Below are 17,930 nucleotides of genomic sequence, written 5' to 3'. Positions count from 1 at the left end.
AAACTTCCGGTCACCAATCCTCACATTGAAAAATATATATTTTTTTTTTTATTATTTTTCTATATATAATATTAAAAATTTACATGAAATTTGATTTATGATTTGCGCATCAATAAACTCTAGAAAGTCTAATGTCAATATTATTGAAATAAATAATTTTCCATATTGAAAAAGTAAAGAGAAAAAAAAAAAATTTCTAACGCAACAAGAAGTACTCTAAATAAATTTAAAAATTTTATTTTTATTCATAGCTAATTTAAAAAAATAATAATACTATTTATTTAAACAAAAATTAAATGTTATCATAAACAATAAATTAAATTTGTAAATATATAATTATAAAAATGAATAATATAAATAATAAAAATTATCATGAAAATTGTTAATGCTTGTAATAGCAATTATGTCTTTTGACTACGGTCAATCATATAATTATTGCATTACACACTTTGATAATTACACACACACTTAAACAGTACAAATATATATTCTGTTATCATTTTTAATTAATCTCCTAATCATAAATGAGAAGGAAAAAAAAAGACATCATGTAAATTAAACTAATTCGCCCAACAAATAAAAAAAATGACAAATAATTTAACAGAATTCTCAACTATTTGCGGCTTAATTAGTTAATAATATAAATTATTTATAATTTTTTTTTTTTGTTTTTACCTACAAGGTCAAGATCACATGCGTGGTCATTGACGCATCAGGTGTCAGTCACCTCTATCCATACGTGTTTCAAAATAACGCGAATTATAACCTCAAATACTCCAAAAAATTTTCATCAATAATTTGATATTAAAAAATTTTTTTTGTTAATCAACATTAAGTAAATTAAAATAAATAAGACTTACCATATGAAGTCACTCAAACTATTTATATCCCCTTTCGTTATGACACTATGTTTTCTGTTTTTTTGTTCTTTTTGTTGTTACAATTTTTTTACTCACTTTTTTAAAATTTTGAATTACGTCACTTTTATTATCACAGCACTATTTTTACTTATTTATTATGTTTAATTAAGTTAGCTAATATGTTAGTGTGGTTTTTTTTTAATTTTTTTATTTGGTTAAAATTGTTATTGTTTTAGTAAAAGTTGTACGATCCTCCCGGCACGACGGATCAGCTGCAACTGTTGCAAACAATTGAAAAACTTTGATAACAAAATGGCGGCGCCACTATACTTACAAAAAAAAAAACTTTTAATAATTTATTTGATTATAAACAAAAGACAGAAAATAATTGTACAATTATTAATAATTTATTAATTTATAAATTATTTTTTAAACAATATTAAACAATTAATTATTTTTAAAAAAAATTCAAATTTATCGACAGTTGATAATGCAGTTTTTTGTTGTTTCTTTATATTTTTTTCTCCAAGAAAAATTTGAGAGAGCAAATGTTTTTTTTTTTTGTACATTATTTCGATTAATTTGTAATTACAGTGTTGATTGTTAATTAATTTTACAAATGGTATTTATTAGTATGTTTAATTAACTAATCATAATAATATAATATAAACAATTAAAGGTATATTTTTTTATTGTTGAATTGAATCATACGTATTATAACCTAAAAAAAAAATAAATGTAAAAGTGAAAAATAGATAATTAAATTGTTGAAAATAGATAAATAATGAGTGATAATTATAATGTAATATGTTTTAAACATAATAACAAATGTTTATCAACAATATTTTGTCGTAATATACCAAATAAATGTCCAAATTGTTTATTAAATTTGGATTTAACAATACCACCATTTAAATTACCATGTCCATTTACAAATGCAGCTAATAATAAGTCATGTTTAATAATACGTCCATCAATTGGTACATTTTTAAATTATGAATTAAATAATGATTTACATATTGGTATAATTAATTCAAATAAACAATTGTATGAATTTGATAATCGTGGTATTGTTGTTAATGATTTTGATAACTGGAAATCATGTATTGTTTTTGATAATTTTGAAGAATCATGGCATTCATATTTTGATGAAATAATTAATAATAAATTGCTTAATAATAAATTAACAAAATGGAATAAAAATAATTATCATCCAATTAATTTTAATTGTTTTAATTTTATTATTGAATTTTTAAATGAACTTAAATATCCAAATTATTTTTATAATAATAAAATTGATATTTGTGATAAATTAATATTACCTAAAATTCATGAAGCTATGAGATTTATAAAAATATATAAACACATTGAAAAACATGATTTTTATATTGTTAATAATTAAAGAATAAACTATATAATATATTTTTTTTTATTTAGACATTTTTAACAAATTAAAAACAAAAAATAAATTAAGTATTTATGACAATAAAAATGTTGCTGACGAGATTAAAACAATTAAGCTGGAGGAATAAGTTACTTGTACCAAAATATTATTCAACAAATATTGACAATGATAAATTTGATGTTATTGTAATTGGTGGTGGACATGCAGGAACAGAAGCATCAGCAGCTGCTGCAAGAATGGGAGCTAAAACTCTTCTTATAACTCATAAAAAAAATAAAATTGGTAAGTTTAATTTATGTTTGATGATAAAATTTATTGATTATTTAATAATTTGTTATTTTTAACAGGTGAAATGTCATGTAATCCATCATTTGGTGGTATTGGAAAAGGTAATCTTGTTAGAGAAGTTGATGCACTTGATGGTTTATGTGCAAGAATATGTGATTTATCTGGTGTACATTATAAAATATTAAATAAAAGAAAAGGTCCAGCTGTATGGGGTTTAAGAGCACAAATTGATCGTGATTTATATAAAAAAAATTTACAAAATGAATTTTTTAATATGAAAAATCTTGAAATACGTGAATCATCTGTTGATAATTTAATAATATCGGAAAATAAAAAATGTTGTGGTGTTATATTAAAAGATGGTAAAAAAATTAATAGTAATGCAGTTGTAATAACAACTGGTACATTTTTAAAAGGACAAATAAATATTGGATTAGAAAAATATCCAGCTGGTAGAATTGGTGATGAGCCAAGTATTGCATTATCAAATACATTATATAATTTAAATTTTCGTATGGGTAGATTAAAAACTGGTACACCACCACGTTTAAAAAAATCAACAATTGATTTTACAAAATGTACAATACAATTACCAGATAATATACCAGAACCATTTTCACAAATGAATAAAAATGTATGGATAAATCCCACTGATCAATTACCATGTTATATGACATATACAACTGATAAAGTTGCTAAAATAATACGTGATAATTTACATTGTAATTTACATGTTACTGAAGAAATAATTGGACCACGTTATTGTCCAAGTATTGAAAGTAAAATATTAAAATTTAAAAATCCAATTCATCAAATATGGCTTGAACCAGAAGGACTTGATTCTGATATAATATATCCTGGTGGTTTATCATGTACATTACCAGCTGATAAACAACAAGAACTTGTTAATTCAATAATTGGTCTTGAAAATGCTGTTATTATTAGACCAGGTTATGGTGTAACATATGATTATGTTGATCCACGTGAATTAACATATCAATTAGAAACTAAAAAAATTAATAGCTTATATTTAGCTGGACAAATTAATGGTACAACTGGCTATGAAGAAGCTGCTGCACAAGGTATTATTGCTGGTACAAATGCTGCAGCTAAAATATTAAATAAACCACCATTAATTATTGGAAGAACTGAGGGTTATATTGGTGTACTTATTGATGATTTAACAACTCAAGGTACAAATGAACCATATAGAATGTTTACTAGTCGTGCAGAATTTCGTCTTAGTCTTAGACCAGATAATGCCGATTTAAGATTAACTAAAAAAGGTTTTAATAGTGGTTGTGTATCAGAAAAAAGAATGAATTGTACAATTGAATTGGAAAGTAAATTAAATGATGCAATATATAGATTAAAAAATATACATAAAAGTACAACAAATTGGTCGAAACTATTGGGTATTAAAGAAACAAAATTTGCTAAAGGTAAAAGTGCATTTACTATTTTAACACAAACACAAGAAGATTGTACTTTTGAAGATATAGTTAATGCACTTCCTGATGAATTTGGTGATCTTGGTGGTGATTCAATTTTAGCTAAAAGAATAAAGGTAAATATTTTTTTTTTTACAGTGATTTAGTAAATTTTACTTAAACATTTTCTTTTTTTTTTGCTTTAGATTGAAGTAATGTATGCAAATGCAATTAGAGAACAACATAATGAAGTTGAAGAAGTTCGTAGACATGAAAAAATGATGATACCAGATAATTTTAATTATGAAATGTAAGAAAAAAAATTTATTAAAATTGATAAATTAATTTTTAGTATTATCTTGAAAATTATTTATGTTTTCTTTATTTTTAGGATAAATATTTCAACAGAAGATAGAGAAAAACTTGTAGCAATTCAACCACAAACTGTAAGTATATATTAAAGAAGTATTTTTTTATAAATTAATACCAATTTATTTTTTTTTTTGTATTTAAAATTAACAAGGTCGCTGGAGCCACGAGGATAGCAGGTGTTACACCAGCAGCTGTATTGAGAATTGTTCAAAAACTTCAAAAAACAGATTGTACATTTTAATAATTAATAATAATAAATTAAATGAATGTAAATATTTATTACAAAGAATATAATTAATTGAATAAACGAAAAATCATTTTACAATAATTCAAAATACATTCAGTTTTTTTTTATTTTTAAATATTTTTCATGAATTTTTTTAACATTTAAACGATTAGAATTTAATTTGTCTGTATATTTGTTTTTCAAGATTTAAATTATTTACTTTAAATACAAAAAATAAACAAGTTTATATTTTTGAAAAACCCAATTTTTTTTTTTTTTACCGATTGTTAATAATGACTTATTAATTACTTTGTTTATTCTAAAAAAATATATATAAATAATAAAAATTCGATCATAAATTTAGCATAGTTTTTATCTATTAATTTACACAAATGTTTTTTTTTTTTTATTGAATTTTAAAACTAAAATAGAAAAACAAGTGTTAGGCTGAATTTTATCGTTAGATACTCTATTTATTTTTTTGTCACTTGTAATTAATTTTAATTAGAATTAGATATAATGGCAAACTTTATCCCCTCTACTTTATTCATTATAATATATATCGAATAAAAACTTCCAAAAAAATTCAGTTAGATAGTTTTAATCCTGGAAGGAACATAAAATTTACTAACGTAAAATTAAAACTACTATAATAATTTTTTCAATTATTTTCTAATAAATTTATTTTAATTATTTCAATTATGACTGTATTTTTTTGGGTATTACTGATAATTGCAGAGTGTTTTGGTAAGTATTAAAAATATTTTTTTACATATAGATAAAATAGAAATAAAATAGAAATCAAAGTCGTTGACAAACTTGAGTATCACTATCATTTCAACGAATCGCTATTTGTCTTGTTTTTTTTTTTTTTTAACTAATCAAACATTTTTTTTTAAATGTTTTTTTAAGTGTTCCACTAATTTGCTACATTATTTCTTTTATTCTTGAAATGAATAATGAAAAAAAAAGCCGGTATATTACAAATAGAAATAATATCTATGATATATGCGGACTTTGAGTTCGTTAACATTTGTTTTCTCTATTTAACTATATGATAATAAAAAAATCTATCATAAAGAAATACGGTTGAATATATATCTCGATAATTTAAATAGTTTAAAAGAGTATTTATTTCCAGAATTTAATGTTTTAATAAAAATAGAAAAGAACAATAATTATGAAAAATGAAGTCTAAATATTTAGATAAATTTTCTTGTTAATAAATTTGACTAAAAATCAATAAATAAATATTTTATTTACAGCTAATAATAGTTTATTTGTTGACAATGAGGATGGACGATTAATTCAAGTCAGAGTTAATGAATCATTGACTCTTCCATGTCGACCAGCATCACCAGATTATCATGTTACACTTTCAAAAGATGACCAAGTAAAATGACAAATTAATATTCATCTAACTAAGTAATTATTTGTTTTAAAAAAATTATAATTTATTAATATTTTTAGGAAATAAATGTAGGTGAAAATATTAAATACGATAGTAAAATTGGTTTTACAATTAAAAAAGTTGAAGGAATTAAACATTATGGTTATTTTACATGCAAAATTATACATGAAAATATTACTGAAGAATGTACTTATGATGTTAATGTTATCAGTAAGTATATTTAATAAAAATATAATTTTAAATTAACAGTAAAATTTAATTATTTGAATTTTTAATTTTAGAAACATTTGCACTAAATAAACCAATTATAAATACAAAATCAATAAATTATATTTCGAAAGGAGATACATTTATTGCAAATTGTTCGGTTGATCTAGAAAAAGATAGTAATGCTATTTACAAATTATACTGGATTAAATCAAATGATAATAATAATATATTGTCAACAAAGTCTTATGATAAAAATTATTTTTCGATTTATAATGATTGGACTGATGTACGTGAATTGAAAATAATAAATGCAACTTTTGATGATGAAGGTGAATACAAATGTATCATTCAAACACCAACAGCTATTAAGGAAAATTCAATTAATATTATTGTTAAAAATTATATCAATGATTATGTTCATTTAAGAACAAAATATTATAAATTTCATCTTAAAGTGGAAAGCGATCTTCAATGGGTTGTTAAAATTGATTCTAATAAAAAACCAGATATTTACTGGTATCATCATCGATTGAATAATACATATTTATTGAGTAATGATAATGATAAATATATCACTGGAAATTATCAACATTATTCATTTATATTAATTAAAAATGTTACTATTTATGATGAGGGTAATTATACAATGAGAGCAATAATACCACAAAGCAAAATTGAGAATAGTATAAATGTAACGTTGAAAATAGTTAATGTATAAGTATGAATAATATTGAAACAATAAAGAAATTTAAAGAAAAACACAATATTTTGTTTTACAATTAAACCATATAAATATAGATTAATTTTTTTACCAATGAAATTTTCTATAACGAAACTTGTAATAATTATTTATTGATATTTTTTAATCTTAATTTAAAAGTCAATACATTTAATTAATTTACAAAATAGATATTAATATTTAAAATTTTTTTACCTGTGAATCTTTGTATAATGAAACATTGTAATTTTTGGACGTTGGTATACAGGGAAGTACAAATGAATAACCAGAATAGGCAATAATTGGTATTGTCAATTCATTTGTAACAAAAAAATGTTCTTTTGCTAAAAGTTGAAAGTTATAAAATAAATATAAATATACATGTTAATTTAATATTATTGTTAATAGTCAAAATAAATTTACATTTAACCCATATAAATATAGATTTTATATTTTCCTGATTTTTTATATCGTAACAACCATACAATCCAGTGTCACCATAAATTGCTTTATTTCTTTTGAATATTTTTGTATCATTGTCATTTGTTATTTCGTAAATTGAACGTGGAATATTATTGAATTGTGCCTTTTTCAAAAACAAAAGAAAAAAATATATACATATATAAATTCATATTATTTAAACAAGTGGATTCACATATCAACATAATATTCTTTTAAAAAAAAAAATAAATATCAATCTCTGAAGATAACAATTATTGATAATATTTATTTTCGAAATTACGAATAATCAATCAATAAAATTTAATAATATATATATCTTACATTATCTGAAATTGTTGGATAAAAAAATGATATATCATTTTCACTTGTACATGAAAATACAATCTTATCATTTTCATTAATTTCTGCATCTTTTTTATCAATAACTCCTGAATATTCCAATTTTATTCCTAAAAAAAATCATTATAAATATTTTTTTCAAATTCAACATTGTTTGTAAATCGATGTAAATAACATAAACTTGACTTGATAATTTTTTTTCAGCAAATAAAAAAAGAAGAAGTACAAAAAAGAGATTATCTTTTTTACTAATAATTCCTGAATATTCTAATTTTATTTCTAAAAAAATTTCTAAAACCAATGAAAGTAATAGTCGCTGATTTAAAAATTTTTCACAACAAACTAATAAATGATAATGTGTAAAGCAAAGTGTCAACTTTTCTCACTAATTTCAAAGAAACTATCTATTTTATTTTTCACTATACACCTCGATACTTCTAAACAAGTCAAACTTTTCAAGGCAAACAGACAAAAATAATAAAAACAATCAAAAAAAAAAATACATACATCGATCTTTGTTATCAACAATTTTTAAAACCTATCAGAAAGAAACCTCTAAAAATAAAATATACATATAAATATGTTAATTAGTATTTTTTTTCTATTTATTTTTAGTGAATAAAAGTTGATATAATACCATTCGATATTTAAAAAAAATATATTAACATGATATAAAAAATAGAATAGATTTCTAAATATAATGATTTCTAAATTAGTGGGTCATTATAAAAGTTGACATGTTTTTTTTTTTCAAACATTATCGTTTATTAATTAGTTGTGAAAAAGTTTTTAATGGGAACAGTGACTTATTTGTAACTGAATTTAAAAATTTATATTTATATTTATTAAAAATAAATATAATTATTATTACTCGGTGAAGAATAACAATAAAATATAATTAACATTTACAAAAATAGACTTGATTCATTCAGTTATTTTGATATTTTTATCACTAAGTAAAAAAACACAAAAGTTTTAAAAAATAAAACGTCTTTTTAGTTGAATTTATTTTCGTCTAAAAAATTATTGATAAGATGAATTTAGTGTGCCAAAAATTGTGGATTTATTTAATTGTATTGAAAGAATGTTTGGGTAAGTATTAAATATATTTTTAAACTTGAACATCAATGTTAAAGTTTAAAAAATATTGTTGTTATTTTTATTAATTTCATTGACCTTGAAAATTTTATAATCAATTGATTATTTTTTTCCACAATGAATCGGATTTTTTTAATGATAAAAAAAATATAGATGAAATTTTTTTAACAATCATTTTTTTGGTGAGAAATATTTAGTGAATAAATAAATAAAATGGCCATATAACATTGGTTGAAAATTTATCAAGTTTGATCTTTTTTTTTTTTCAATGATTATTCAACGCTTTATCAATTTGCCTGAGGCAAATATGTTTTATTTTAAAAACCAGCTCGTCGTTTTTACACTCTTATCATCTTTTTAGTAGGTATAAGCGAATCAATAAAAAAAGAATAATTAATTTTATTTATTCATATCTAACGTGTATTTATTATTATTATCTTTTTTATTTTTTTAGATAATCTCTTTTTTGTACTTCTTCTTTTTTTATTTGCTGAAAAAAAATTATCAAGTCAAGTTTATGTTATTTACATCGATTTACAAACAATGTTGAATTTGAAAAAAATATTTATAATAATTTTTTTTTAGGAATAAAATTGGAATATTCGGGAGTTATTGATAAAAAAGATGCAGAAATTAATGAAAATGATAAGATTGTATTTTCATGTACAAGTGAAAATGATATATCATTTTTTTATCCAACAATTTCAGATAATGTAAGATATATATATTATTAAATTTTATTGATTGATTATTCGTAATTTCGAAAATAAATATTATCAATAATTGTTATCTTCAGAGATTGATATTTATTTTTTTTTTAAAAGAATATTATGTTGATATGTGAATCCACTTGTTTAAATAATATGAATTTATATATGTATATATTTTTTTCTTTTGTTTTTGAAAAAAGGCACAATTCAATAATATTCCACGTTCAATTTACGAAATAACAAATGACAATGATACAAAAATATTCAAAAGAAATAAAGCAATTTATGGTGACACTGGATTGTATGGTTGTTACGATATAAACAATCAGGAAAATATAAAATCTATATTTATATGGGTTAAATGTAAATTTATTTTGACTATTAACAATAATATTAAATTAACATGTATATTTATATTTATTTTATAACTTTCAACTTTTAGCAAAAGAACATTTTTTTGTTACAAATGAATTGACAATACCAATTATTGCCTATTCTGGTTATTCATTTGTACTTCCCTGTATACCAACGTCCAAAAATTACAATGTTTCATTATACAAAGATTCACAGGTAAAAAAATTTTAAATATTAATTGAATGTATTCATTTTAAAATTCAGATTAAAAAATATCAATAAATATTACAAAATTTTTTAAATTATAATTTTATTTCTAGCAATTAATTATTGGCAATTCGGAAAATGATGATATTACATTCGATCACAAAGAAGGTTTTAAAATAAAAATGATTGATTTTTTTCTACATTCTGGAGAATTTTATTGTTCAATAACTGATGATAATAATAATCGTACGGAAAATTTAACATTTCTTTTGAAAATAAAAAGTAAGTTATCCTTTGTTATTTTCTATTTATTTCATTACTATTTTTTTACTATAAATAACCAACATAGAGATAAAATTATTAATAAAAATATTTTAAAAATTTGTTATTTAGAATCATTAGATATTTATCAACCAGTTATTGAAATGACTTCTCCATACTATGTCATCGAAGGAGATACAGTAAGAATAAACTGTTCAATTGATTATCATCCCCACGTAAAACAATACAAATTCTATTGGACAAAGAAAAATGAATCAAATAAAAATTTAACATTCAACAAGTATTTATCAAAATCAAACAACAAAAAAATTATAATTGAATTAATACTATCAAATGTAAGCAATGATGATACTGGTGACTACAAATGTATTGCTGAAACTGCCAGTGTAAAAGACAATCCATCAATAAATTTGCAAGTGATAAAACCAAATTTAATACACCTAAATTTAACTTCATCTAGAAAAATTTATAAAATGAATCCAGGTTACTATGTTGACGTAAGAATCAACATATTATCATTAGTAAAAGTAGATGTAACTTGGTATGATCCACTTGGTCGTATAATTATTCCATCAAAATTCGATGATAAATTTTCAATTAAAAATACTCCAAAAAATTCAGTTCTATCTGTTTATAATTTGACAACAATTGATAGTGGTAATTACACAATGAAAGCTATCACATCAAATAAATCCATTGAGAAATTTATCAACGTAACATTAATTGTTTATGGTAATTAAAAATTTTAACCCCTGGTGGAAATATTTCTCCGGAATTGCTCCGGATTACTCCGGATTATCCCGGAATCGCTCCGGACTACTCCGGATTATTCCGGAATTGGCTTACTTTGAAAAATTACGGAGTAATTCGGAGCTGTCCGGAATTTTACGGAGTATTTCCGGAAGTTTACGGATTTTTTCCCGGAATTTCACGGAGTGATTCCGGAATTTTACGGAGTATTTCCCAAAGCTTACGGAGTTTTTCCGGAATTTTACGGAGAAATTATTTCCACCAGGGACTACAATTGATTTAACTTCAAATATATAATATTTTTTTATTCTTTTAATTCAGGTAATCCAATTATTAAAAAAATTGGAAATCAAAAAACATATTATAAGTATGATGATGCTGCAAAAATATATTGTTACGTTATTGGTTATCCAGTACCAAATGTAACATGGTCATTTGAATATTTAAATGGTACATCAATGACTAATCCTATTGATAAAAATATTGAAAACAATAAACAGCTTGTATCAATCAATTCAACAATAACATGGAAACCAAAAACATCATGTGTATTATCATGTACAGCATGTAGCCTTGATAATTGTACAAATGAAAGTGTAGAAATATTATTAACTGAAGTTAATGATGGTTTTGGTATTGTCAATAATAACAGCATCATAACAACTGGTGATGAAATTGAATTAACATGCATATCATCAGTGTACAATTACAAAAATGCTAATTGGTACAATCCAAATGGTACATCAATTACTCCAACAAGTAACATAAATATTATTAAAAATAATACTCAGCTTAGTTATTGTACTGTGTTAATTATTAAATCAGTACCAAATATCAATGAATTATCATACACATGTGCAGCTGAATTAAAACAAAATAATACAGAAAAAAAAATTAATTTTAATATGAATATTTATAATTCATCAGCACCGTATTTTATTGATACAAATATGAATGATAGTGAAGTAATATTTGATTATAATACAGTCAATTTAATTGTACTTAAATGTTACGTTGGTGGTTATCCAGTACCATCAATAAATTGGCTATTAAATAACAAAACAATTACATCATTAATTGATAATAATACAACTGATTTATGTGAATTAAATATTACTAATAATAGCCAAGAATTAATAGTAAAAAATTTACATAAAAATTGTACTGGTGAGTACAGTTGTATTGCTAGAAATCGTATTAGTAAAATAAAAAAATATCAAATAATAAATATTAAACAATATGAAAATAATATAATGTCAATATTATTTATTGTTATTATAATTATAATATTTTTATGTATTGTTATAATAATTTATTCATGTATTAAAATACATAATGAAAAATTAAAACGTAAAAAATTAATGAATTATGGAATGTTAAAATTTGAAAGTGGTGAATTAACATCAATAAATCCATCATTAACAGTTGATGAACAAATTAATTTATTGCCATATGATAAAAAATGGGAATTTCCATCGAATAAATTAGTTTTTGGTAAAAAATTAGGATGTGGTGCATTTGGTATTGTTGTTAAAGCTGAAGCATATGGAATTGTTGATAATGAAGATAAAACAATTGTTGCTGTTAAGATGGTTAGACAAAATAGTGATATAACATTTATACATGCACTTGCTAGTGAATTAAAAATAATGATACATCTTGGTAAACATGTTAATGTTGTTAATTTACTTGGTGCATGTACTAAAAATATTATTAAAAAAGAATTATATGTTATTGTTGAATTTTGTCGTTATGGAAATTTACATAATTATTTATTAAATAATAGAAATAAATTTATTAATCAAATTGATGTTAATAGTGGTAAAATTAATCATTTAATTGGACAAAATAATAATGAGGCTGTAAAAAATTAGTAAGTTTATTTTATTATTTACTTGGTAGAAATATTTCTCTGACTTTCTACGAAAATCAACCATTTCTTAGAAATTTCTCCGTCTTTTTCGATTTTTTTTTTTCACTGTTTTTTATATTTTATATATTTTTATCATTTTTTTTGGGTACAGAAACCCCAAAAAAGCATAAAAAAGTCGAAAAAGCGCGAAGAAATTTTTAAACATTTTCTGGGGAAAAAAAAAAAGGTCAGAGAAATATTTCCATCAAGGTAGCTGGTTTTATGAACAATGAATTTATTATTTATGTAAAAATAAATTATTACAGTGGTCATAAAATGAAATACATTGATTTAATATTTCATCAAAGTGATTCAAGGCTAAATAGTGATGAAAATACTGATGAAATTGATGATCTTCAACATTCAAATAAAAGTACAGAAGATACTTCACTGATGAACCTCGAAATTTCATCATCGAATAATGATAATGAACGATTAAATTATAGTGGTGATTATAAGGATGAAAATCTTCAACCAATATGCACCAATGATTTAATATTATGGGGATTTCAAGTTGCAAGAGGAATGGAATATCTAAGCCAAAGAAAGGTAAATGAATTTTCTTGGCGAAAAAAAAGTTGGAGAAATATTTCCACCAGTGATTGTATAATGTTATTTGTTTCAGGTACTTCATGGTGATTTAGCAGCTCGTAATATATTATTAACAGATAATAATATTGTTAAAATATGTGATTTTGGTCTTGCAAAAAATGTATACAATGGTATTTATGAAAAAAAAAGTAATTCACCATTACCAATTAAATGGATGGCAATTGAATCAATACGTGATCAAATATTTTCAACTCAATCCGATGTTTGGTCATTTGGTATTGTATTATGGGAATTTTTTACACTTGCTGGTACACCATATCCAGGAATGGATGCACAAACACAATTTAATAAATTAAGCCAAGGATATAGAATGGAAAAACCATATTATTCAACAAATGAAATTTATAAAATAATGTTATCATGTTGGAATGATTTACCAAAATATCGTCCAAATTTTACACAACTTGTTAAAGAATTAACAAATTTATTAGATGAAAAAACTGTTGTACATTATGTTAATTTAAATATACCATATTTAAATTCAAATTCAATATTACTTGAGGATGGTAAAAAAGATTATTTATCATTGATGACTGCTCCTGATCATGATGCTGTATCATCAACAACATTACCATTAAAATTATATTCACAAATAAATCATAAAGATATATTTAAATTTCAAAATGATACTGATGATAATGACAATAATAATTTAGACAATTCACATGATCGATTATCAATAATAAAAGATCTAGATGATCACTATTTAAGACCAATTAATTTACATGAACAACGTGAAAAATTTAAAAATAAAAATAGAACAAAAAATGAAAACAAGGATGATGATAGATCAGGTGGTAATAAAAATTTAACAGATAATTTTAATGAAAATGATGGGGAAATTATCAATAATAGTTATGATAATATGTCTTATCACGTTTTAGGAATTATTGACAAATCAAAAATTGATAAATTAAATTGTATTAGTAATCCTAATTATATGATGATGATGAATAATGATGATTCTATTAAAAGAACTCAATTGTAATTAACTAATTTGATCTCATTTTTATTCTGTAGCTAATATTTAAGCAATATATCTGCTATAATTATCAACTCTGTCCAAAAAAAAAAAACAAATGTTTATAAGATACACAAACAAGAATACAATTTAAAAACAATAATTACTTCAAGATTGATATTTTTTAACATAAAGATTACAACCATCTTTAAAACCAAGAAATATATTTCCAGGATGAATTTCAGTTTTATAAGCTGGATTAATTGAAACTTCATAATTTTTCAAAATTTGTATAAAACCAACAGCTGTTTGTAACATACCCACTCGCATTCCTATTCATGAAAAAACAAAAAAAATTAATTAAACAAATAAATACCGATAATTTTGTATGAATGAATAAATATATTATTAATTTACCAATACAAGTACGTGGACCCTCACCAAACTAAAGCAAAAAAAAACGAATTGAATAATCAAAAATAATTTATAAAAAAAAAATAAAATTAATTAACAAACCGGCATAAATGTGCAGGGTTGAATTTCATGTTTTCGTTCATCGCTGAATCTGTCTGGATCAAAAATATCAGGATTTGGGAAATATTTTGGATCCATTTGAATACCAGGTAGAGCTACATACACCGCTGTGCCTTTTTCAATGACCACGTCTGTATCTGGTATCTGTTGAAATTAATTTTTCAATTAAAATATCTAATACTAAATTGGATGCACAATTTATTGAACTAAGAAATACCAATAATCGTCATTTAAATTATTATAATACTGATAAATTGTCTGACATATTTCAATGAAACAAATAAAAATCATTGCGATGATAATTAATTATCGAAATCAATTATGATAACATGTCTTATGACGCTTTAAAAATTATTGATAAATGAAAAATAAACAAGAAAATATTTACTGATAAAAATTATTTATCATACCGTGTAATTTTTTTCAGCAACACGATCTAAAAGTGGAGCTGGTGGATACATTCTCAATGTCTCATTAATAACTTGCATCAAATATTTCATATCTTGAACAGCTTCATATGTAAATCCTTTATTATTAATTTTTTCACGAATTTCATTTCTAACACGATCTTGAAGTTCTGGTTGTTTTGCCAACTCATATAATCCAAATGCAATTGTCGTTGAACTTGTTTCTTGACCTAAATCATTATTCAAATGCAAAAAAAAAACAAATTAAAAATTATTTTAATAGTAAATTTATATTATTACATACCAGCTAATAAAAATACAACTGACTGTGCAACAAGCTCATCTCTAGTAAAAGCTTAAAAAAATAAAAATACCATAATTTATTAAATATAAATAATAAAAATAAAAATACACTCTAACTTACTAAATGTTGAATCTTTTTTATCATTTTTTAATTTTAATAATGTATCCATAACATCGCCTCTTTCGATATTTGATTTTTCTCTCATATCCATTGAACGCCAAAAAATATCACGAAAATAATCAGTATGATGATCCAGCAATGTTCCAGGTACAAGTAAATTATTTAATTTTGGAAAAAAAAATATACAAAATAAACGAATTATTTGTTTGAGTGTCATTGTTGTTGGATAAATACCTATAATTAATTAATAAAAATTAAAAATTAAATAAATAAATTATATTTTTAAAATTAAATCTTACTTCGTCTCCAAAATTCAGCTGTTGAATCATCAAATGAATTTGTTCTAACACCAAATGCCAATGATGATATAACATCAGTTGTATATTTTTGTGATGCAAGTTTTAAATCAATTGTTATTTTATCATTATTTAAATTATTATTAAATTTATCATATAAAAAATTATTTAATGTTTCAGATGATTCAACCATAAGATCAAATAATTGTTTAATTTTACCACTACTAAATGCTGGTGATAATTTTGTTCTTAAATGTTTCCATTCTGGATTATCAATTGAAAATATATTTCTTGTACCAATTGGATCATCTGGATTTTTAACAGCAAATTTATGATTTGGAAATACATCAAAATCTTTGACAAATATTTTTTTCATTAATAATGGATCACGTATTAATAATGATGGTTGATGAAATATATATATTCCAATAAATGGTAATTTTTCATCAGCTTGAAGATGTAAACGACCAATTAACCATCCTGGTGATATACGTTGATAAATATTATCTTTAAAATTACCAAATAATATATTTGTTGGTAGTGTTTTACACAAGTCTTTGCCAATATGTTAGTTTCCATTTTGCCCATATTAAAATATACTTATTATTGATAAAACAACAATGACAATTCAATGATCATTCTTCTACGATGTTCTTTTGTCAACTGATAAAATATTTTGCATTTTGATAGCTTGGTTTATCAGTATCAGAGATTATCAATTGCAAATTTGCAACGTCACATTCATCTTGTCATAAGGGATCTGACCTATTCACCATGGCATCTGGTGGCGCACCGTGAACTATTTCCAGACCATTGAAACTACATGAAAAAATTTTTTATGGTATAGTTTGTTGACGATAGCATACTATAGTAAAGCGGTCTGGAATGCGCCATATTGCCTCACAGATAAGCTTTTACACAATAAATGTGTGCGTGAGCGACCAAACCCCGCCCATAGGTCAGATCCCTATAATTTTGCACTTTATCATTGCAATAGTTTTTTTTTTTTTGTTGCTTTTTATTAATTCTAAAAATTTGTCTTGTCATGATTCAAAGACACTTTGCGAATAACATAATAACTAAAATTTTTTTCATGCATCAGTGATATAATCACTTGTAATTTTATCAGAAAAATCTGTAATCTTTTAAAATATATTTTTGCTTGAAGCACATAAACAAGGAAACATATTCAGTTTATTTTTTTATATAGCTATATAACACTTGAAAAAAAAAATGCAATTACGCTTTTTTATAATTACAGTAATTATTTTATATAAAAAAAAACATTTACACAACAACTGGTCATGTTTGTTTTGAAAAAAAAATAAATAAATAGCATAAACAAATTAATTATTCTTAAATTTTTATAATTTATTCATTTTATTTCTTATTATTTATGCAATATTTTAACTATGTTACACAAATATAATACATACATATTAATTAACCATTTACATTATGAAACATGTGTTCTAAAACATTAATTGTTTAACAAAAAAAATAATAATAATAATCACCGCATCACAAAGAAATTATTTAAAAAAATTTAAAAAAAAACCATATACACACATTTACAAGTAGATTTCATTGAATTTTATTCTAAACAATAATTAATTGTTAATTTAAATTGTTTATATTAAACTCATTCATTTTACCAAAATA

The 17,930-nt window shown here is 22.7% G+C and overlaps 4 protein-coding genes and 1 pseudogene across 5 annotated transcripts in view; 3 read left to right on the top strand and 2 right to left on the bottom strand.

The window, feature by feature from the left end:
- Positions 1–1,141, bottom strand: part of LOC122857310 (protein-tyrosine sulfotransferase-like) — a 45,507-nt gene extending 44,366 nt beyond the window's left edge. Inside the window, exon 1 of the mRNA XM_044159417.1 lies at positions 861–1,141. The gene's annotated coding sequence lies outside the window, so the exon portion shown is untranslated. The remainder of the gene's footprint in view (positions 1–860) is intronic.
- A 296-nt stretch (positions 1,142–1,437) lies between these two features.
- On the top strand, positions 1,438–4,652 carry LOC122857285 (protein MTO1 homolog, mitochondrial). Of its 2 annotated transcripts, none has more exons than XM_044159382.1 (6): positions 1,438–1,482; positions 2,298–2,547; positions 2,613–4,120; positions 4,190–4,293; positions 4,375–4,429; positions 4,507–4,652. In XM_044159382.1, exons 2-6 carry the CDS (start codon positions 2,340–2,342, stop codon positions 4,594–4,596), a joined length of 1,965 nt encoding a protein of 654 aa, XP_044015317.1. In that variant the 5' UTR covers positions 1,438–1,482; positions 2,298–2,339; the 3' UTR covers positions 4,597–4,652. The 2 variants fall into 2 exon arrangements, with proteins under 2 accessions (XP_044015317.1, XP_044015316.1); XM_044159381.1 differs by having other exon boundaries at positions 1,454–1,539.
- On the top strand, positions 1,645–2,244 carry LOC122857344 (MKRN2 opposite strand protein; the record flags this gene model as incomplete). Its single annotated transcript, XM_044159466.1, has 1 exon — positions 1,645–2,244. A coding segment is annotated over exon 1 (600 nt), but the record flags the coding sequence as incomplete, so codon positions are not given.
- An 881-nt stretch (positions 4,653–5,533) lies between the features above and the next one.
- On the top strand, positions 5,534–14,634 carry LOC122856293 (platelet-derived growth factor receptor alpha-like). The gene is made up of 15 exons (XM_044157986.1): positions 5,534–5,556; positions 5,857–5,974; positions 6,052–6,202; positions 6,274–6,378; positions 9,405–9,532; positions 9,730–9,835; positions 9,972–10,099; positions 10,204–10,258; positions 10,484–10,564; positions 10,856–11,104; positions 11,444–11,977; positions 12,050–12,150; positions 12,388–12,965; positions 13,343–13,583; positions 13,660–14,634. Exons 1-15 carry the CDS (start codon positions 5,534–5,536, stop codon positions 14,632–14,634), a joined length of 3,573 nt encoding a protein of 1,190 aa, XP_044013921.1.
- On the bottom strand, positions 14,629–17,735 carry LOC122856292 (annotated as a pseudogene).
- Positions 17,736–17,930: the final 195 nt, after the last annotated feature.

The sequence above is a fragment of the Aphidius gifuensis genome, linkage group LG5 (assembly GCF_014905175.1).
Source record: "Aphidius gifuensis isolate YNYX2018 linkage group LG5, ASM1490517v1, whole genome shotgun sequence".
Classification (NCBI taxonomy): Eukaryota; Metazoa; Arthropoda; class Insecta; order Hymenoptera; family Braconidae; genus Aphidius; species Aphidius gifuensis.
This window is presented reverse-complemented; position numbering and strand designations above follow the sequence as displayed.